The 22984-nt window shown below is 41.4% G+C and overlaps 1 protein-coding gene across 3 annotated transcripts; it reads left to right on the top strand.

The window, feature by feature from the left end:
- Nucleotides 1-463: 463 nt before the first annotated feature.
- Nucleotides 464-22627, top strand: gapvd1 (GTPase activating protein and VPS9 domains 1). 3 transcript variants are annotated; one of them, XM_085910300.1, is made up of 28 exons: nucleotides 464-617; nucleotides 4849-5075; nucleotides 5210-5477; nucleotides 5570-5883; nucleotides 5950-6142; nucleotides 6240-6323; nucleotides 6416-6550; nucleotides 7301-7493; nucleotides 9017-9174; nucleotides 9374-9503; nucleotides 9862-9987; nucleotides 10279-10452; nucleotides 12065-12202; nucleotides 13392-13526; nucleotides 14083-14202; nucleotides 14431-14508; nucleotides 15089-15435; nucleotides 15739-15826; nucleotides 17195-17266; nucleotides 17360-17488; nucleotides 18076-18202; nucleotides 18290-18402; nucleotides 18563-18722; nucleotides 18797-18984; nucleotides 19118-19331; nucleotides 20169-20241; nucleotides 20328-20525; nucleotides 20737-22627. In XM_085910300.1, exons 2-28 carry the CDS (start codon nucleotides 4891-4893, stop codon nucleotides 20875-20877), a joined length of 4281 nt encoding a protein of 1426 aa, XP_085766426.1. In that variant the 5' UTR covers nucleotides 464-617; nucleotides 4849-4890; the 3' UTR covers nucleotides 20878-22627. The 3 variants fall into 3 exon arrangements, with proteins under 3 accessions (XP_085766426.1, XP_085766425.1, XP_085766424.1); XM_085910299.1 differs by adding an exon at nucleotides 781-907 and having other exon boundaries at nucleotides 5570-6142; XM_085910298.1 differs by having other exon boundaries at nucleotides 5570-6142.
- The last annotated feature ends 357 nt before the right edge of the window (nucleotides 22628-22984 follow it).

The following is a 22984-nucleotide window of genomic DNA, read 5'->3' as shown; positions in this document are numbered from 1 at the left end:
GTACACGGTTTGTGTTGTTTTCCTTATACTACCATCTAGCGGAGCAATGCATGTATTACAGTAAGGTAGCCAGTTTTTCTAAAAAAAAAAAAGCTACGTTTAAATACAAAAGAAATAAAAATAGCGCAAAAGGAGGCTAAATTTATACCGCCACTTATTTACAATGATCCGATTTATGAGTTGAAATCGAATAATAGTAATAAATAAATGACTCAAATAAGACAACAAAATTATTCAACAATAACAGATAGCTTCTTTTGTGGAAAACTGTTCTGTTGCAGTTCATTGTTGAATCTCCAGGTGGAATTTGGATGGAACGAGACTATTGGCATTATTGTTCGCCACATTTATGTAATAATTCATGTCATAAATACAATAAAACATTAAAAAAAAATTCAGGACTTTTTGAGGTTTATGGACTCTGCCTTTAAGAAAGATTGCGCATGCGCGTTGCGGGCTTCTCCTCGTGATGACAGCAAATGACAGTACAGTTCGCTCCTGCAGCACCCAGTAAAAGACGGCCAACCTCAGACAAATAATTTCTCGATCTTGATAAATCTCATGATCCGCTGTGTTTGGTAGTACTGTGACACATCAACACATACCCTTTAAGTTCGGTGAGTTGCCCGATTTTCGTTGCATCTTTTGTTGATCTTATACTGATCACTGTTTAGCTTGCAACGTAAGCTAGGCTAACGCAGCAAACTGAGGTTAGCTCATAGTTAGCTTTCCGCACTTGACTAGCTGAGGTTAGCAGCCTAACTTGATCTACGTTGGCAGGCTAATGTTTGTTGTCTGAGGGTCCTTCCACCAAATCACTGCGAACGTAAGACCACCTTGAGTGGCATCACTATAATAGCTTGGCTTCTGTCGATGTCCCCAAAAGCTTGTGGATAGCCCAATGAACGTAAGTTTCTTGCTTTACATGCTGTTATGTTGAGCTATGCTTTAACACTAATAAAACATTCTTGGTTGCTTTGGTTTTCAAGCTACTCGACTAGTGCGGTATCATACTAAATCCATTACGCACATAACAAATTTGGAACATATATTTGTATTAAACGTGCTAGAATCATTTATTTTAGTAGAGAGTAGAGTAGAAATTCTACTCCAGCGAAGCACTTGCAGCAAGGCAAAATTGAAGTGTTTTATAACGTCTTGTTTAATAGACTAAATTTATAGTTTATTATAACATTTACTAGCAGCTATAGTTACACTAAACTTCACGACCTCTAGAGTCAGTCATTTTACACCCTGAACCTTGACTGACAGTCAAATTTGACAATGCATTTATCCTCGCTGTGTTGGACTGCAAATATCAGAGTCAAGCATTTACAGACTGTATTGAAATTTGAACATGCACAAATCCTTATCTGATGCTTGCAAACGTTTTTTGTAGTGTATCTGTGAAAGTATTTCAGGTTGTTTCGTGCTTGTTTTTTATGTTCCTGTCAATGAATGTATGCATTTTGGTTTAACTAATGTTAGAAATGCCTGCAAATAAACACAGTACAAGTGCACGTTTCTTCAGTTGACCAGCAAAGCAAGTTTAAGGTGATTAGTCACGCTAATGTATAATGCAATATATAGTAATAGCAGGTAGATAACTGGTGTTTTAAAAATAACACATTTGGGTAGCACGTCCGCCTCGCAGTTAGGAGGGTGCAGGTTCCATTCCACCTCCGACTCTCCCTGTGTGGAGTTTGCATGTTCTCCTCGAGCCTGCGTGGGTTTTCTCTGGGCACTCTGGTTTCCTCCCACATGCCAAAAACATGCTTGGTAGGCCGATTGAGCACTCCAAATTGCCCCTAGGTGTGAGTGCGGATGATTGTTCGTCTCTGTATGCCCTGCGATTGGCTGGCAACCGGTTCAGGTTGTCCCCCGCCTACTGCCCAATGACGGCTGGGATAGACTCCAGCACGCCCGCGACCCCCGTGGGGACTAAGCGGTTCAGAAAATGGATGGATGGATGGACATTTGGAAATCCATTACTAAACTCATACAGCAAGAGTCAAGTTTTTAAGATCTGGTCTTCCGGTTTGTTTGGTTTCCTCGCTAAATTTGTGTTCTTGTCTACTGATGTGACTAAAGCTATTGTGGCTTGTTTCAGTTAGAGTACCACTCCATTCACATCAGACTGTGATACAGATAAGTTCAACTTGACAGGTGCTGTTTAGGACAACGCCAACTATTGACAGACTAGCAGGGTTTCGTAGCAGAATTTAAAAACGACATCAATTATAAGGTAGACAAATGTTTTGAAATTGTGTTGTCCATTTCATCCATCCACGCCCTTCCCTACCTCCCCCCCTACTTCCCTCCCTCTCGAGCCAGTACAAGATCATTTTTCTTAGGCACACACGAACACATGATGCACATCACTCAGCGACCCACAAACCACACATCATCCAAGCCAAGATAGCTTTGCATCGGCCCATCTGTTACAATTTTGCTGCTTCATAAAATGCAGGAGGTTGTGATATATCCCTCTTTCAATGATACACATAAATCTTCTCACAGTATGCTTATTGTTCCAGTTGAGGCGAGGTCTTGAAATCAAAAGATTTCTTTACAATAGTATGTTCTTAGCGGCCTCACTCGTCTATACACGGTATTCTACTCATTGCTGCGCTCGTGGAATATGAATTTAGCAGGCGTTTTATCTATCTCATGAAGCTGCAACTTTGTCCCGTGCAGTCGAACGTCATTGTTAAACTAGTCGGAGCGCATAGAACATATTGTGAAGAAAATGTTTAACTCGACTTCTACTTTATATGACTTAAATTCAAGAAGTGCTACACAAATATTTTGTTCAGCTCGGAAACTGGTGTAATCCAGTTTCCAGCCTTAGTTTTAGGAAGCATCAAGGATGCTACTTATGTAGCTTGCGTATGGGCAGTGTTAGGATTTATCTGAAAAGGAAGTTCTAAGGGGATGTTGGAGTATTGCTACTCTGTGTGTGTTTATACATTTGGGGAATACAATATGTTTGCATAACACATAATATTGGAGGTGGTCCTATTAAGTTAATCGACTTTTCTGCCTCAATCAGAATTATTGTCACGAAGCTTTGAGGTACTGAGTTGCCCACTTGTGTAGTTTCTCTTCTGCTTTATAGTTCCTCTGTACTCTAGCGAGTGGCTCACCGGGCAGTTCAATCCAGATGGTACCACTAGCATTGGCGCTTGCACAGGAGTGCTTTTTAAAAATGCCTGTTCACCTCCCAGCAAGTCACTTAAGACCGTTTTGTTTTTCAGTTTGATTCAAGTATGTGAGGAATGTGCTGCTTCATGAGTTCCGACATGGAAGTTCATCATGAACATCCTATGTGAATGGAATAAAATTCATGACATATGTGAAGCTGGATGGATAAGGATACACACACACGTCAATTTTAATTATCTTAACCGATTGTGAAACCGGGCACATGACCAGGGGCAAAAAAAAGAGTAGTAGTACAAAAAGTGTAAGCCTTGGATCACTTCCTACAGTGGCTCTGCCAAACTCTGTGTTCACCTCGTGTACTCTTCTTAGGGGTGAGGCATTTGTGCAGATTCAGATAAGGGTTTGTTTTCCCCTCCCCAAAATGGTTTATCTGGCAAAACAAGACATTGTATATTCTTTATGTATAAGACTTTGAATAGTATAATGTGTTGATTCAAATTAGGATTTTTTGGCCTTGGTTAGGTAAATCGTTCAATTCTTACTTGAGGGGAGGGAGTCAAGTTTCAATGCTACATGTTGTTTTATATGAAATTTGCAAACAGCATCTGCTCCGTAATTGCACGTTTGTGAGATCAGCATAACTCGTTCTCCTTCCAAAGTAAGTCCATGTAAAGCTCATCATTTTGTATTTCTTTCTTTCTTATGTAATCTGCATAACCAATCTGATTTGTCAGGCATATCAATTGTAATGCTGTGGTTGTCTATTAGCTTGCGGGCGTTGTCTCTGCCCTGCAGCCATTCCATTTACGAGGTAGCTTCCAGCAGTCTTGTCTCATTCCAATCCCCAGAGCGCATGAACTGTGTTTACTATGTTACTAACCATCCGCAAAGAGAGACTATTGTGCAGAGGATTCCCCAAGTAATGATTCAATTTTCATGCTTTTTCTGCTTGGTTTGTTTGCCTTGGCTTTCTATAGCTTGAAAAGAGTGTGATTAGCATATTCTACTGTCTTGTGATTTCAGATGCTTGTGAAAAATGTCCTTGCACTGTTTTTTTTTTGTTTTTTTTTAACAAAACAAATGTTAAAAAGTATGACCAACATTTCTTATTTTGGATCAAGTGGAAAATGGTGTCAGTCAGGAGCTAGTAGTGGAAGTGGTGGTTAACATGTTTGCCTCACAGACACTCGCTAGAATCTGTTTTAAAATCTTGTCTCAGGCCTTCCAGTGTTGCATGTTCATGGGATTTTTGTGAGTAGTGGCAACTGGTCCGGGGTGTACCATCTCTTTCATCCACATCACTGTAAGTTGGGATGGGCGCCAGCTCTCCTGTGTTGACACAAATGAGGATAAGGTTCATAGAAAAAGGATGGAAGAGAAAATGGGGACCTCCTGAGGTTAATTGAATGTGCTAAATTATTATATGTCAAATTACTGAGGTAAGTGTTACGTTTGCTTATGGCGTATGATTATCTAATAAATAAATGATTGATTTAAATGAAGTCAATATAAAAGGTGGGTTGCAAGTTCTCATAGTGTTTTTTCATACCAAGTGTCTGAAACATACAAAATATACAAGATGATACATTTAAAGCACTACATATGTATGTAATAGATCGGTCACTGTATAGTTGTGTAAATAACAAAGAGTCTTCATTTGTTCTTTGTCTCCTCTCTGTTCAGTGCATTAGCTCCTTGCCTCAAAGTCTGTGAGAGCTGGTAAAGATGGTGAAGCCAGACATTCATACTCTGGCCCATCACCTGAAGCAGGAGCGGCTTTATGTGGCATCAGAGAAGCAGCTGATCCAGAGACTCAATAGCGACGTCCTAAAGACAGCCGAGAGACTATACCGGGCCGCCTGGATTGCCAAGCAACAGCGGATCAATCTCGATCGGCTCATTCTCACCAGGTCAGATGACACTTGAGAATCTTCATGTCTTTGTATAAATATGACAAACTATTGATTGATGGTCAACTACTTTCTCGAAGCGAGATGAGAGGTTCTTAATAACATGAAGCCCTCGTCTTTCACTTTGCTTTCAGTGTGGAAGCCTCACCAGCTGAATGCTGCCAACATGCCAAAATGCTGGAGGATACGCAGTTTGTTGATGGCTACAAGACTCTCAGCTTCCACGAGACCATCTATGGTGAATTCCTGGCCCGGTTGAGGGAGAACCCCAGACTGGTGGCATCATGCCTAGTGGCAGGGGAAAGGCTGAACCAGGAACACACCCAGGGGGTCATCCAAACCGTCTTCACTTCACTTTATGGCAACTGTATCATGCAGGAAGATGAGAGCTACTTGCTACAGGTTTGCAACACATTCCCACCAGCTTAATAACCAGTTTACGCATGACACAAAGAAAAATCAAACTGTCTGCCCTCCCTCTTGACTACTCCTAGGTGTTGCGGTACCTGGTAGAGTTTGAGCTAAAGGAGAGTGACAACCCACGGCGACTACTGCGACGAGGCACATGTGCCTTCAGCATCCTGTTCAAGCTCTTCTCCGAGGGCCTGTACTCAGCCAAGCTCTTCCTAACAGCCACCCTCCACGAACCTATTATGCAATTGTTGGTGGAAGATGAGGACCACCTGGAGACAGACCCATGCAAAGTGACTGAGCGCCTGACTCCAGTCCAGCAGGAGCGCTTTGGAGAGAAGGGCTCTGAGGGCTACAAACAAAGAGTCCAAGCAGCTGTTGAGACCAATGAAGCAAAGTTAGTTGCTTTGGTCAACAAGTTTATTGGGTATTTGAAGCAGAACACCTATTGCTTCCCCCATAGCCTGCGATGGATTGTGTCGCAGATGTACAAGACGTTGTCATGCGTGGAAGGTCTAGAAGTGGGAGAGGTGCGTACCATGTGTACTGACCTTCTGCTGACCTGCTTCATTTGTCCGGCAATTGTAAATCCGGAACAGTATGGTATCATCTCAGATGCCCCCATTAATGAAGTGGCTCGCTTCAATTTAATGCAGGTAAGTGGCTTGGCAAGTTTTTAACTCTTATGTTTTCACAAGGCTGTTATGTACGATACACTGGATATTGCATGAATTTTTTATTTTTTTTTTAAAGGTCGGTCAGCTTTTGCAGCAGTTGGCGATGGCGGATGACGATGCAGACCCTAGACGAAAAAGTTGTTTGTCCAAATTTGATAAAGTAAATATTACATTGAGTTATATTTTTATTCCAACAAAAAAATATTATTTCTGAAAATCCTAAAGAAATGATCTTCGACATATTTATTTCAGAGTTGTGTTGCTGCTTTTCTGGATGTCGTGATTGGTGGAAGAGCAGTTGAAACCCCACCGATGTCGTCAATGAACCTTCTCGAAGGCCTAAGCAGGACTGCGGTTTATGTTACACATCAACAGCTGATAGCATTGGTACAATTTGTTGCTGCTAACAGAAAGTCTTCAACTATATTGTTCCAATTAAGGGGGGAGTTCTGTTCTTGCAATGGCAACGTAATCCAAATCATTGATGCATACACAATTTGTAACACATCATAGGGAAGTCATCCAAAAATGTAATTCGAAGTTGCCATTGCAGAATATTTTACAAATATTTTATTGATAAAATTTTAAGTTACTATATAAATGCAATCACGAGACTGTGGAACAGTGGAAACGAGTCCTGTGGAGTATCAAATCACATTTCACATGACTTCTTCATATTATGTTATCTGCCAGACTGCGTTGTTCCTAAATTGGAAATTGCTATGATTTCGTGTTTCCTCTTGGCTTGGCTGAGGCGCAAGCCATGTTAGTTAGTTCAAATGAAGAGAAATGTTTAAAAATTCATGACAATTATTTCCTTTGGATTTTGTCGGAAAGCCTATTTTTACCCCTGAAAACAAGACTACATACAGCCCAAGTTACACTTAGACATAAGACAGTGATTACATAAACTTCTGGGTGAGTGTGAGGTGAAATGTTGTAGAGAAGTATCTCCGGAAAATATTGGAAGTTATCCAATTTGCCGTTATCAATCATTGTTATTCAGCTTGTGTTCATCACTCACTACCTGTTGCTAATGTCCATGTCATCTGCTCAGAATTACTCCATTTTGATGTGATGTTGCTTTTCTCAGAATGTGAAAACCTCAACAAAGAATGTTGTTCTCTTCATGCATAGGTGGATTTTGTGCGTAGGGTAATGGCTGGAGACCACCTTAGGGAGGAGGAGCACATGGCCCTGGAAACCCTGTTGGCCAATGTGCCCCAATCACAAACTGGCAAGAACAACAGTCTGGAACTTACCCCTTCCAACACCCCTCAGCTCTCCCCTGCTAGCACTCCTGCTAATAAGAAGAACAGACTCCCCATAGGTACTGATCTCCTCTGCCTGATTCTGTCTTTGATAGTGAATTTATGACTCTGCTGAATATTATAAATAATATAAATTCTTGATGTGCAGGTGTGCGGGCCATTTCTGCACTCGCATGTTTAAATGCGAACTGGAGGAACAATTAGAATATCGTTTGTAATGAGGAGCAAAATAAACAAGCTGGGCAGTGATGGCTAGTTAGAGGCTCGTGTTTTTTTATAGGAAGTTAATGAGCTCCTTCCCCGCTTGTTATAAAGATAATTAGCTTGGTCCGGATTGGGGCTCAATTACAGAAATGACAACCAATTAAATTACCAAATATAAATGAACTCAACTTTAATTGGAATGGGTGGGAAAGATGCCTCAACTACTTTCATTAGTATTTTCAAGACAAATTATGATAACACAATGCCTTCTTAATTAGAAATGGAGCACTTGCTTATGAAACATGATTGTAATACACAAAGTCTTAATACTCAAATTACTTTATGAATTGAAGTGTGAGATGTATTCTGTATTCTTTCTCCCAATCCCTACCTATGCCCCCCCCTCCCCCCCCTCTTGTGCTGCCATTGAATGACCAGGACAACATTTAGCTGCTATAGCATCTTGGGACCCTACAACCAGCTCTCTCTCTGCTCATATTCCATTAGTAACCCCTTTTGGTGGGTAACATGTCAGTTGCATCGGCGATAGAAGTTATCCATCTTGAGTTTTTTTTTTTTTTTTCTTACTGTGTTTGTTCTTAGAGCATCCTGCATGTTCTGTAGGAGTTCAAACCCGGCCGATGCTGACACTTCTCACTGCTTTTGTACATGTGCTTTCACTGGGCTTGCTTTACATCACATCGCAATTTGCTCCATGAGATTGAAATAAAGTTGCACAATTTAGAAGTATTGGTTGTGAAAAGTTGCACAATCCAGTAGATCAATGTCAGGTAGAATCGTATGCTGAAGTAATGGAATACAATCTGACTTGTACTGTATTGCGGGTTGTTTTGCCCATGTACCTTCTATATCAGCAAATGTTGACAGTGGAAGAGTAAACGCCAGTTGTTTTATGACAATTTTTGGTAGCATAAATTGTCGTTTTGTAAAAGGGAAAGACTCTCTATAAAATCAGGGCAATAATACTAATAGGCACAAAACTGATATATTCCTCACCCCAATTTTATACAGGATCAAGATGCTTTGGTGTATGTGTGGAAGCAAATTGATGTGCATGTGCTCATATCATTATTGTGTCAGAGAACTCCATTTTTATCTCTTGAAAAAGCTCCACCCATGCACACTTGAATGTTATTGTAGTTCAGACCTTCAATGAGCAGGTTCTTACACATATTAACGCCATGTTAGTACATGATTATAGACTATTGCCTGTTTATAAAATAAATTCAACTAGTTCAAAGACAATTTATTTTGAAAATGCACTTCATTTAGAAAATAAATTAGACGTTGCACGAAAATGTTTTAGAATATTAGCTGATTGTAATCTTTTTCATTTTCCTCCCAAACGCCCAAACAGCAGCTGCTCGAAGCCGTAGCCGTACCAATTTAGCCCAGGAGGGGGAAGCAGAGACTAGCTCCCAGGAGTCGTTGCAGGAGCTGATGCCAGAAGAGGTGCTTGTAATATCATTTGGAAATGGTCCTCAGACTGTCCCTGGAATGATGTCAGAGAATGAGGTAATGTGACTTCAATTAATGCATTTAATTGAAGTAGAAGTAATGATGTTATAAATAAAACGACACTTTTTAACCCGCTCGCTGAGTGGAAGTGTGGTCATCTCATACATTTTATGATTTTAATGGTCATCATCATTATCAATGTCTCATCCGGACCCTTATTTGTAATCAGTACTCTCCACTGTGTTGTCCACTGTAGGTTTTGAACTTGCAGATGGCTGATGCTGCCCAAGGCGACGGCCATGCAGACGACACAAAGCTGCATGGCAAACCAGACAAAACGTTGCGCTTTTCACTCTGCAGTGACAACTTGGAAGGCATCTCTGAGGGTTTGTTTTCTGTCTTCAAAGTCAAATAAAGAAACTACATAGTCATAGAGAGGGCCCAGACGGCGACCAATATTTATTGCACAGTCTGCAAAAATGTTTTTATTTCACATGTTAAAAGTGGACCAAAAAAAGCTAACATGCCACTGCAACATGTCTGTGTCTCACAATATTCATGGCAAACTTTTCCACCAAATTCTTGTAGATATTAGGTCAAAGTTACAGTTCAATAAATTAAAATTAAAAACATCCTCTGACAGTAATGTGTAAGATATAGTTGTTTGGTGTTATATTGGTGTACATAGAATCAAGCCATTCTCAAAAGTGGACATCAAGTTATTCTTTTACATGTGTTCCTCAGGTCCATCTAATCGTTCCAATTCAGTGTCATCTCTTGACCTCGAGGGAGAGTCTGTTTCTGAACTGGGTGCTGGACCCTCAGGAAGTAACGGGGTGGAGGCTCTCCAGCTTTTGGAGCATGAACAAGGTGTGTGCGCGTATTTTTAACAACATGTTATAAGGAGTGTAGTTAAACATGCATTTTTAACCTTTTAACCCCATCATTCCTAAACTTAAACTTCTAAAACATTCAGAAATCTCAGAATCTTTCTGTCTGTAGAACACACTTTTTCCTCTCCTGTCATTTTTGTAAAAAAAAAAAACAACAAAGTTTATTCTTATGAGTGTTATGCTGACAAACCCCCCAAATGAAAGATAATATGTGCAAGGGAAAGTGTGTGAAATGTGTGGAAATAACATTGTGGTGGGTCTCAATCAGCCACCACTCAAGACAACTTGGATGATAAACTGCGCAAGTTTGAAATCAGAGACATGATGGGCCTAACAGAGGATCGGGACATTTCTGAGACTGTTAGTGAGACCTGGAGCACTGACGTGCTCGGCAGTGACTTTGACCCCAACATGGATGAAGATCGGCTGCAGGAAATAGCAGGTATGGCCAGAATTTGTTACTTGTGATTAATTTCTTTCTACTTTCTCTTCTGTTTTTATCTTTAGGATAATTTGTTTTGTCTCTATTGTACGTTAACTTCAGGAAAATGTCACCACCTTCTGGCACGTTTGTGAAAAAACACAATCTTGAATCAGAGCTTCCATTATTCCTTAAATTATTTCAGGAATTTTAGCTTGAACAATTTTTTTAAATACATTTGGTGTTCATATCTCCGTCTTTGCCTGCCAGAGTTTTTCTTTTACCGAGCTCTCTTTCTCTCTTTCTTCCTCTCTCTCTCTGACATTCATTTGGTCCCTGCAGTCTTATTGACCTTGGTTCCTTCTCATTTGCATGCGCCATTTTTCATTCTTCGGAATATGGCGTTGGGGGACTTTTCCGTCATTAAGTGAATTTACAGCGATTTCCTTATGTGTTTTCTCCAAGGGATTGGGTTATGAGATGCACATTAAATATCCATTAATACCTCATTATCCCACTGATAAGATTACCATGATAATGAGGCAGAAATTCTAATTGTTTCGCTTCTTGTTGTGCCACTCATTTAATCATCCACCTGAAAGACAAGCTCTCTTGAACATTGTAAACATGGACAGTGGGAAAGAACTCTCCCATCACAACATAACTGGTGTATGTGCTTGCTCATGATGCATGTGCGTCATTAAGTGGAAGCACGATGGACCTCGGCGAGTGGCTATCAATGGGCGTCTTGTGCCGAGAACACCGACTCCTGCACACCTGCTTAGTATTTGCCACTCCTCTGTGTTCTTCCGCTTTTTTAAGTTGGAAGTGGACGGTATGCAGGAGCCTAATTTGTTTATGAGGAATGTGAGCGTAATCAACAGTTCAAAGTTGAGCCCTGGAAGGCGAGGCCAAGTGAAACGTACCCAATTACCGCTATCCTTGGAGCAGAGTTTATAATCCTACTTTTCCAAGTATAAAATGTACAGTATTGGATAGGGCCCGATTTATATGGATTTTATTTCCAGGCCGATGCTGATTATTGGCCGAATAAAATACTGATTACAGATTAACCGGCCAATTAATCCCCCAAATTATAATGCATAAATTAAACATTATTTCCTCTCCAATGTATTTCAATAGTTGTCCTAAAAAGAGGATTTCTGTTATTCACGGGCTTCCCTGGTAGCTTTTCACAGCGACTAGTGGGGGTCAACTGCATATATAGTTAAAAGAAAAGAACTTTGCTTTGTGTAATTAATTGAATTCAATGGACATAAATCCTGAATTAATGAGACCAATGTTACTTGTGTACAACTGCTGTAAATAGTAGGAGTACATAAAAGTAAAAACAATTTGCAAATATTTACCATTTGGCTGATAATTATGGGCCGATATTTGAAGGACCAGAATTGGCCAATGTAGTTGGCTGGCCGATTAAATCTGTCGGGCCCCAGTATTTGAACATCAACTCTCTCTATATGCAGAGCTCGACACTTCCAGATCATGTTGCCTTTTGGTGAGGGTTTACGTGAAAAAACTTAAGGCTAAAAAAAAAAAAAAAAATGGCTTTGACAATGAAGGTGACTTTAGGTACAGGATGAGGTTCAGTTTTTTCTTCCTTTGTTTTTAGGGGCAGCTGCAGAGAACATGCTCGGCAGCCTGCTGTGCCTCCCAGGATCAGGCTCAGTGCTGCTGGACCCCTACGGCTCCACAATCTCAGAGACCACAAGCGAGGCATGGAGTGTGGAGGTCCTGCCAAGTGATTCAGGTGGGGTCCCGGGGTCATCCGGCTGTCACCTACGAACTGTTTGTTGTCTTGGGTCATTCTAATGATTCCAGCATTTCACTCCCACAACAGTTATTAATATGTGTTTCCATGCACGTTTTTGTATGCATATTCATGTTTCTGCTGCCTTTTAAGTGGGGGTTGGGGCACCAGGTGTGCTTGCACTGTGTGTTCCACACCTAAAATGTGTGTACACATCTGTCATCATATTTTTATGCACTTCCCTGTCTTTTAGGGCAGAGCCTTGTGTGCCAATAAAAGGCAGCTCTGGGTTTCCTTAGAGGGTCCGCCAGGTGTGTTTGCACCTGTGGTGGAGCAGTGGGAAGGGAAGCACAAGGACAATAAATAGTCAGCTGTCTTCAGTCAATTTATATGGCTTCAATTCCAGACTCCTGTATATTTTATCGTGTCATGTTGGTGAGCTCATTTGGGTATCAGTTGTTCAGTGTATTTATTTATATGGATTAAAAGTACAATATTGAAAATACAAGTTTAAAACATTTAAAAGCAAAGGAATTTTTTTTAATCCTATGATTTAATTTATTTATGAATGAGATGTATACTTAACAGCATTTTTTAGTTTATTTTATCTTTGGAAAAACAGTGTTTTGTTCATTAGAATGGTACACCTTTTAAAATGATGCTATAGGCGCCATGCTTGAGTTTCTTGATTGCTTTTTATTCAGTTTCTGCTCTTGCTCTGCTCAGTATTAGCGCGACCAGAGGCCTTTTCTCAAATGCTGTGCTTGTTTCATGGTTTGGAAGCAGAAAACTACACTCGGCAGACCACTTCACCAGCACATTATTACTAACGAGCATGCAAATGAGTACTGCTGTTCATATGGAGCCTCTGGGCTCAACCCAACAGCTCCATTGGGCAGCCAAAGAATTGGCCTCACTAGCTTTATGGTTTTGTTTGGCTCTTATCACTCGTGGTAATATATTCTTTGATTCCATGCATATGTGTGTACTTGGCACTAATAGTCAAGAGGCAAGAGGTGGAGGGGAATGACAGAATGACCACTGCGCAGCAACCATCACCAATGTTATCTAGAGCAGCAACAGCACTCTATGATTACACCCTAGTTGAAATGAGACTTAACGGTACTACAAGAAGAGTATGTTTAGAAAATGATCTTTTCAGACATTTTTATTTTTTTTATTTTTACAGAAGCCCCAGATTCGAAACAGGAGGAACAGCTCCAGGAGCTCGAGAGCTGCTCAGGGGTTGGTAGCACCTCAGATGATACAGAAGTCCGGGAGGTCAGTTCAAGACCAAGCACTCCTGGCCTGAGTGTCGTCTCAGGTAAAAATCTAAACTCTATTCGCTCACACAAAGAAAAAATTGCAGATACGCTGGAAATAATACATGTCCACATTTGATGACTCCGTGCAAATTATTTCTCATCCATTCGTTGATTGATGGCCAGGTAAGGCAATTGTGAACAGTTTATTGACAATGCTGACCAGGAGGCATTTTAGTCTGACGTGTCTTACCCAAGGACACCTACAGCAGGCAGTTGGGACTGGGATTCAAACCAGCGACCTCTACCAAGTAAACTACAGCTGCCTAATTAGCTGGCAAGTGCTTGTTAATCTAACCGCAGCCCATTGAATGTGTTGGATGCACTCTGTATCATTCTTGGCTCTGTAACCCATGGGAGCTTACGCTGCCACTTTAGAGCTCCCACTGGGTTCCCACCTGAGCAATTAAAGTAGTCTAAAGAGGGGAAAAAAAATCCCTTTGTCTTTCTTTTGACCGCAAATGCATTTCCCATTAGATTATGCTGCTACTATGTTGCTTTTGTCCTAAGCATAAAACAGCAGAGTTTGTGTTTTTTTTTTTTTTTTTTGCCCTGCAGGTATCAGTGCAACCTCTGAGGACATTCCCAACAAGATAGAGGATTTGCGCTCAGAGTGCAGCTCAGACTTCGGAGGAAAGGACTCTATAACCAGTCCAGATGGGGAAGAGTCAGGCCATGGTAGGAGAGTGTCACATCCCCACTAGGCTTGCTAAATCATTAGTACAGTCCAAAACAGCCAGAACCATCAATTGCTGTCACTTCTACAGTGGTCGCCAGTCTAAATTGCTGTTTCTTTATATTGACATCTCAATAGTACTATTTTTACTGCAAAACATTGTACAGTGGCTGTGCTCTTGTGTATTAGTGATAGATTTAAAATGGTTGTATGTGCTTTTATTGTTACAGGAGCGCAGCATATGACTTCGCCAGCCTCACAAGCTGATTCTCTATTGGTCATGTTCGATCCGCTCTCCTGTGCAGAAGGTAAATAGCACTCCTAAACTGCTCAACAGATGATCTGGGTTAGAAATGTTGTGGGCCCTCAGCACAGCTTGAGTAAAATAACCCAAAAGTAAGGCTGTTCCTTCACCCTCCGCCGTTTTCACAACAAGTGTTTAGAGCATTTATTTGGGGCAAGTTGAGCATTTTGGTCAAGATTGTGTAGACTTTGCATTTTAGTTACAAGATGGTTTTGAGAGGAATAGTAGTGGTTGCATGTCTGGCAAGGTTAAGGAATGACAGGTTGAAGGACCTCACCCCAAGCACTTTGGCACGGCCTCCTTGTCCCACTGTGCTTATAGAGGGGAAAAAATCCACCTTTGGAAACTTTTCAGGAGATGAGAGAGTGTACCCTTGAAACAGGTGGCCTACTCGGTTCCCATGTTTGTCTTGCTTTAGCACTCTTAGAATGTCATGTCTAAATGAAAGGACACTGCAAAATCAATCTATTTCCCATAATAAAGTCTCATCTCATCTAATCTCATTAAATTAGGTGTACCAAAAGAAGTGCCTAGCAAAATCATATTCCCTGTACTTTTTTCCTTTGTGCCTTTTCCTGTCCCAGGTTCCACCACTGGGACAATAGTGAGGCCCAAGGTGCACTATGCCAGGCCTGCTCACCCACCCCCTGATCCCCCCATCCCCGAAGCCAGCGCCGTCGGGCAGGAGACACGCCACTCTTTCGTCATGCCCCACAGCTTGGCTCAGGCTGAGTTTGAGAACAACAAGCAGCGCCACTCCTTCCCTGACCGACTGGTTCGGAGTCGCAGCTCTGACATTGTTTGCCCGGGCCGTCGACCTACGAGTGACCCCGGGCTGAATCGTCGTGTGGCAGTTGAAGAGCGTGACCCGGCGGGGGCCTTTGCTGCAGGGCCATCCATGTCACCCAGCAAGGACTCTTTGAAAGGAGAGGTAACTATCAATCCATGTGACATGTTGTACATTGTGGATCTGGGATGTTCCTCTTTCAAGTTGGTGTTAAAGTTACGTTTCTATTTTTAAAATAAGAAGATTGTTGTTACCACAGCTTGACTTGTGGAGGTTTGAGCTGTCAAAACATTACTATATTTGCACCTTTGTGACTGTGGAGTGACAAGGCGATAAATAATCTTGCATTTATGTTTTCGCCAGTAATGCTGTATGATTTTGAAATCGATTGTACTACCCACTAAATTATTATTGCAACATGCAAATGTCTGTGATTTTCTTTAATAGGCTGAGGACAGAAAAGACAGCGATGATGAGAAGTCTGATCGTAACAGGCCATGGTGGAAGAAGCGTTTTGTGTCAGCCATCCCGAAAGGTAAGGAAATGGTCTCGTCTTTGCTCAATTTAACAGCCATCCTTTCAAAGTAACGTTTGTTTTCAGGGCTCCTTCATTTCTCGGTCCCTGACAAAACTTTTCCTAATCACAAGTGACAGAAAATCTCACAGTTTAAAGAGCAGCCCGAAAAGCCATTTATAACATTCGAAAGAATGATGGATGTTATATATTGCCGACGTTCCAGTTGGAAAATGATATGTTTTGTTTGTCAGAGTTACTTTACGGACACGTCCAGTCCCTTTTCACTCACGTCTCGGTAGCCGTAGATTTATATAGAGCGTTCGGAGCTAATCACTCATCAGAGGAGCTTTCGCTGTGTAGATTGTATGGCCGCCGCTAGCTCTCCCAGCTGTGCTGTCATCCAGCAGCTAATGGTCATTAGATGGACCTCTCCGTCATCACCACTGATAGATGGCACATCTCTTGTTGCAGTTCTACTCTACCACCATATCTCATGCATCTGTCTGGGGAATAATGAGCTGCGCCCACACGGAGTGACTGCACATTAGTCTTTGAGATAATTGTGTTTCTTAAGTAAACATTAAATTGATATTCATAAAGTGGGTGACACATGGTAAAGTTGGGAGCCGTCGGAGCCTGAACCACCAGCCTGCCGCCAGCCAACCTGTGCAGAGTGCAATGTGTTTGTTCTGCTGCTCTGCCTGGCAACACAGTTGGTTGTCCTGCAGAGCGGCAGCCTTTCTGCGAAAGGCCAACCCTGTCTGTTGTGTTCCTCACAGTGCTGTATTGGACGGCTGAGAGTGACGTCCCAGGTAACGCTGTCGCCATTGCGCTAGCTTTACCGCTGGGGCTACGTGCCATGCTGCTTAGTAAATGAGAGTTGTAGATGTCACATGGTGCATTTTGAACGCCCAATGTCATCATCCATGCATCTCATTCCTTACAGGCTCCATAGTATTATTTTGCAACCTACTGTGCTGACAGTACAGAATATCAACATGTACTATGTTACACTTTTACCCAGTGTTTCCCATGGGTGTCATCAAATGTTAGATTCTACCTCAAAATGTTTGTCCTGTTTTCACCATTTGTGTTAATAGGATAAACCCCCACAGACATTTCAACTTCCTAGACCTAATTATCCATAATGAGTTTCAGTAGACTTTAATGATATTCTGGTGGTTTATTCACAATTTTAATTAGAATTCTTTTGCTTCTTTGGGTAGTTTAAGTGGAATGAGATTTTTCATCAGTTGACCCCCCCCCCCCCCCCCCCCCCCCCTGTCTTTCTACATTTAATAGATGGCACACGGTCACCCTGTCATCAAGTCATATCGAACTCTTTGTCACACCATACAAATCAAACAATGCTAATCTTCTTCACAGCTCCTATAGCTGCATTTCGGAAACGAGACAAGCACGAAAAAGATGATATTGTTCCGGAACGAATCCCACAAGGTTTGTTGATCTAATTCACAAGTGGTTGAATCAAATCTACCTTGCTGAGTTGAATTGTAATGGGTTCTAATTGTCTGTTGGTTGATTCATCAGAAGAACCTTTGCCCAGACAAAGCACCCAAGTCCAAGCAGCGGAAGACATCCTGGACAAGTACCGAAACATAAAGAGGACCAGCCCAAGTGATGGAGCCACAGCAGGAGCGGCTTATGAGGGTGCTGGAGGTCAGGATTCACGGGATTTTGGATGTACAGGATTATTCACATTATAAAAATTCCATCACTTTCATAGTTATGTCTAGTTATGTCGTAGTTATGTCTACTACTCGGATGAAAATTTAATTTCAGTAGGTAACACCTTCATCTGATTTAGTTTTTTCAAATGAAGGCCCCAATATGTAGTTAAAGATTGGAATCAGTGGTTCAATAGAATTGTAAGCCACAACCACAAACTTTGCTATTTGATTAGAAGAATGTACTGAATTTAAACCACAGGTCATCGTTCTGTATAACTGTTTTCTCTCTGTGTACATTGGAGCAGTTTGAAGTTTTGTACCTTGTTCTCCCATTTCTGCCCCCCGAATGACAGCCTAGAACGTTTATATTGTAAATCTGTCACGTTTGACCAGTCACTCAAAACAATTTCATGGAACTGTGAAGATCAATTGAGTGAACAGCAATGCTTCTAATAACAATATGCAGAGAGTTGTCCCATGAACATAATTATATTAACATCTAAATTATTTTTTTAGTTTTGAAAATTTGGTCAACAGTCCACAAACCTACTAACAGTGCATCTTTTATTTTGATAGATCTTTGTGCTGAAGAAAGTGTTCATGACTCTCCAAGAGAAGACCCTATGCAGAACATTTCTACCGATGACCTCCCAGATTCAGCCAGTCAGACAGCTCAGCAGCATGGTTCAAAGTTTTCTTTTAGGTATGACATTCACAATTCAGCAAGTATACCACTATTAGCCATACTTTTTAAAGACAATATTAATCGCTGATTGTCATTGACTTCCAGTGATGCCAAGAAAAAGTTGCGGATGGCATTGTGTTCTGCAGACTCAGTGGCTCTACCCATTCTGACCTCGGCTACCACTAGAAATGGTTTGCCTGACCACATGGACCCTGAAGGTATTACATTTTAGAACAAATCCAACATGATAAAACCACAAGTCTTCATAGTAGTTTCCACCAGTCACATTGTCACACAGACGTTGCATGGTGATCAGATTATAAACTTGGATGTTGCGTACCTTTGTTGCATTTCTAACGATTTCTTCTTCCCTCTCAGACAACGAGATCGTGTGCTTCCTGAAGGTCCAGTTAGCAGAGGCCATCAACCTCCAGGACAAGAACCAGATGGCCCAGATCCAGGAGACTTCGCGTTGCGTCACCCGTTTCGACCCCCGCACCTGTAGGAAGCTGCTTGCTGCCATTGCGGAGGATTACAGGTAAACAGCATCTTTTTAGTTTTCATTTCTTTTGTCACTTATTAAACAAAGTCCGCTCTTTGCGTTTGCTGTAGAAAGCGAGCTCCATACATAGCCTATTTAACGAGATGCCGGCAGGGCCTACAGACCTCACAGGCCCATCTGGAGAGGCTCCTCCAGAGAGTTCTGAGAGACAAGGAGGTCGCCAACCGCTATTTTACCACTGTGTGTGTTCGTCTCCTTCTGGAGCACATGGAGTCCAGGATGCTTGACTTCATCAAGGGTAACTTTATGGTTTTCTGTAATAGTTTGTAACCATATTTTTTTATTTGCTGTATTTGACAAGATTTATAAAAACAATGCAAAAGAATTTGTAGAAAGTAGTCTCACTCTTTTTTCTCCCTCCTCCCTTTCAGCATTCAAAGTGTGCACAGCAGCAGATGACAAGACTGCAGCGGTGGAGGATTTTCTGCGCTACTTGTACGGCGCCATGGCCCGTGATGCCATTTGGCAGTATGCGAGCGAGGACCAGCTGCAGGATGCCCAGATGGCCATCGAGCGCAGCGTTATGAACCGCATCTTCAAGCTGGCCTTTTACCCCAACCAGGATGGAGACATTCTCAGAGATCAGTTAGTAGTTGCACTTTCTCCAGTGACATGATGTCGTGCACCAGTGTTTCTATTTCAGAGTAGTTTCTGTCAGTGCATCAAGATATTTATCAAATATAATTTTGCCGCTTCATTCAACTTCATGCCCCTGACTGACTCTATGGTATATACACTTGCAACAAATATGTGAACCCTTTGGAATGAACTGGATTTCTGCATAAATCAGCCATAAAATATGATGTGATCCTCAACTAAGTCAGGACAATAAACAGTCTTCATAAACTAATACAATACCTCCCAAGGGTACACTGAAAACAAGTTTTTGTTTAATTTACTCAATTTTATTTCATCAAGTGGTTCCGTGAAATCAAATCATCTGGATTAGGAAATCTTTTAAGTGGACTATTCGTCTACTCTACATTTGTAGATAGACTATAGATCATCTTCTTAAAACATGTATCTGGATCCAAATTCTTTTATTTTGTACAGCCACTTGACAAAATAAGGTTGAGTAAATGCAACGAATCTTGGTGTTTTCTAAAAATGTACTAAAACGTTTGGCACCTTGCTGCATCTTTGAAGTTTACAAAAGAATTCCAGAATATTCCATAGGCACTTTTCGCAAAGTATTGTCAGGACAAATGAAAGCAAAGTTGATTTATTTGGTTGGTTGCACAATGCTATGTGAAAAGAAAAAAACACAACATAAACAGCTTTGTCCCCTCTATGGCGGCATTTGAGGGTTTTCACGCACTTTTGCGGTGATTGTAGTATTTTGTAGTTTCATATTATTTCAAGCTGATGACCAACAGACTACAGTGATGTATTTTAAAAATGGAACTTTCCCCGCCCACACAGGCTTTTCCATGAACATATTCAACGGCTGTCTAAAGTTGTTACTGCTAATCATAAAGCGCTTCAAATTCCAGAGGTATGCTCGTGTTTTGTTGTTGCTTTAATCACTTCTGTTTTTCCCTTGACCAGATATGCTCAGCTGTGTGTGTTCCTTGGTTTTAGGTTTACTTGAAGGAGGCTCCCTGGCCCTCTGCGCAGTCTGAGATCAAGACCATCAATGCCTACAAGACACCCAGAGACAAAGTCCAGTGTATACTGCGCATGTGTTCCACTATCATGAACCTCCTCAGTCTGGCTAACGAAGACTCTGTCCCCGGAGCTGATGACTTTGTTCCTGTGCTCGTCTTTGTCCTCATCAGGGTGAGTCTTTCATGTAGTCCTCCGCCTCCTTCTTGTCCTTTCAATTCACATACTTGTTATAGACTTGTTTTTGAAACCTCAACATCATCCAAAATATTTCACCTTTCATTCCATATGTGCATTTGTAACCTGAACAGTGTAGCGTGAGATTTTTTTCATTTTTTTTTTCACAAGCTAATGTCAGCCCATCCCTGCATCTCCTCCCCTCCAGGCAAACCCGCCTTGCCTGCTGTCCACCGTTCAGTACATCAATAATTTCTACGCCAGCCGGCTGAGTGGGGAGGAGTGCTATTGGTGGATGCAGTTCACTGCGGCGGTGGAATTCATTAAGACCATCGACGATCGCAAGTGAAGCAGAACAGCCACCTGTATGGGCAGACAGTGGGGGAAGGAGCCGGGAGACTGGGAACCTTCCCATACCAACTGCTCCCTCTGCACAGCTTTTGAAAGCTGGCCCTCAGCCTGCTCGTTTGTGTGTATAGCTTGTACATAGCCACAGACGCTCAAAGATTACAGAATATATATTACTGTGCCGATGTGGACAAATCCAGGTTTTAGCCGTGGTGGGAAAACGGCTACGGGGGAAACTTTGCAGCGTGTTAACTTTAAACGTCATTTGGGTTTTGATTTTTATCTTTTTGTCTCTCGACTCATGTTTCACTTTTTGGGTGTACGTATTGGGACTTTTATATGTAAGCAGTTAAACGGATTCAACATAAATGATAAAACTCTTCAGACCTAAATGATAAACTTATTTAAAGGGACCAGAATTAGTGTGTGTGCTCGTCTCATTTTATTGCCCTTGAGAGTGAGAGGATTGTAGTTTCAATTATGTTTGATTAAATCCTATATTATAAGCACTGTAACAGGCGATGAGATTCAGTGAATTCCCATTAACCTACTACTCTCTTCTGTTAGTGGAACAAATTGTATGGCAGCTTATTTGAGGTCACTCTGAAACCAAAAGGTATGTCGATTGATCATTTGGACACAAGGGCCCACATAGTTATCCTGCAATTCCATGTAATGCTTCAACTCACTGTTTAAAACATACATATCATGCCTATTTGTGAGGCAAAGAAGCTGCCCAATGAAAAAGGTCAGAGGTTCCAGAGTAGTTATGACTTGGGAATTCTGGGTGATGAGGATTTACAGGTTCGGCTTGTGCACACCTGGTAGTGGTGACGTTAAAGATACTGTATCTTGAAAATAGTGCCTTTATTTGGGGCGTCCTGTACAGTTTACAATTGGTTTCCCACATAAATGACATGCCCCCCTTACCAGCGCAAGTGCGCACGCACACACATGCTCCTTACTGGGCCTACTATATATTCAACACATCTTTCCCATGTTACTGATTACTAAGACTTAGTCACTTTAATCCAGTTGAATTTGAACAAATGCCCCTCTTTGGTAGAAGTAGTGTTCTGTCTACACTGACTGCTGCATTGGTGAGTTGCACAATTTGATCGCTTCTGGTGGGGGTCAAAGCCTTCCTTTAGAATTGCATTGGAGGGAGTGGGGGTGGGGGGTCGGGCGTGAAGCTTTTTCTTAATTTAAGTGAACAAAGCTATTTTATTTCTTATCTACAGCACGTCTGCAAAGTAACATTATCGCCCGATTGGAACTCAGCTCTCTACCTCCGCATTCAAGAAAGGGACAGGCATTTTGGTGCACTTATTTATTTTCCACTGTATGGCTCAGTTTCTGTGCACTGATGTGCCATGTGTAATTATAGTTTTGCTAAGCCATTACTTGACCTACAGTTAATGAGCTGACAGCACAATACACATTAGGTAGAGAGAGCAAATAATCATCACTGTTCACTTGTTTACTGCCTTTCAGTTCATGCTCTGTGCCGTTTGTGTATATTGTTTGTCCCATGGGCACGGGAGAGGGGTGGGGTGTGATTGGTTGAACCCTTCTGCATGAAGACGTTGAGTGGTCTGCACAATTTTAGTCGTTCTAAAGAGTCACCACCTGCATCAGGCCAGTAAGTGACCCTGCCAGACCATGCAAAACACTTTACTTTGCGTCATTCTTTTGATTTATTTTGCACAAAACATGTATGTTCCTTAAATAAATTGGCAGAGTGTAGTCCAGTTTGAGACCCGACTGTTACTTTTATGTGAACTAAAGTACGGTTTCCGTCTCCAGTTGTCCGAGAACCTTACATACTCTTTTTTTTTTTTTTTTTTTTCCCTCTCAATCTGTCATCAATTCCTGAAAAAACATCCACAGGAAAATCAATGTACAGGTTGCATTAATACTAATTGGGTTCATGTTTAACATACTGGAAAAATCTTACAAAGCAGCTATTGTATAAATAATGATACACCAACCACATTTGCAACTCTTGTTCTTTAAAGCTTTATTACTCTGCTTCCTGTGCAATAGCGCTGAATGGCTGAACAGAGAAAAAAAAAAAAAACCTTGCATCTAATTTTAAACTTAAGCTT

This window comes from Syngnathus leptorhynchus, chromosome 4, assembly GCF_054491065.1.
Source record: "Syngnathus leptorhynchus isolate UIUO chromosome 4, UIUO_Slep, whole genome shotgun sequence".
In the NCBI taxonomy this organism is placed as follows: domain Eukaryota; kingdom Metazoa; phylum Chordata; class Actinopteri; order Syngnathiformes; family Syngnathidae; genus Syngnathus; species Syngnathus leptorhynchus.
The sequence above is the reverse complement of the archived record's forward strand: the minus strand, read 5'-3'. Positions and strand labels throughout refer to the sequence as shown.

What these genes read in the sequence shown, in the direction of transcription:
- gapvd1 (XM_085910298.1), top strand. Translation starts at nt 4,891, where the DNA reads ATGGTGAAGCCAGACATTCATACTCTGGCCCATCACCTGAAGCAGGAG. An exon ending in CTTGGAAGGCATCTCTGAGG is followed by an intron (nt 9,504 to 9,861) that starts GTTTGTTTTCTG and finishes TGTGTTCCTCAG; the next exon opens with GTCCATCTAATCGTTCCAAT. An exon ending in GCTTTTGGAGCATGAACAAG is followed by an intron (nt 9,988 to 10,278) that starts GTGTGTGCGCGT and finishes GGTCTCAATCAG; the next exon opens with CCACCACTCAAGACAACTTG.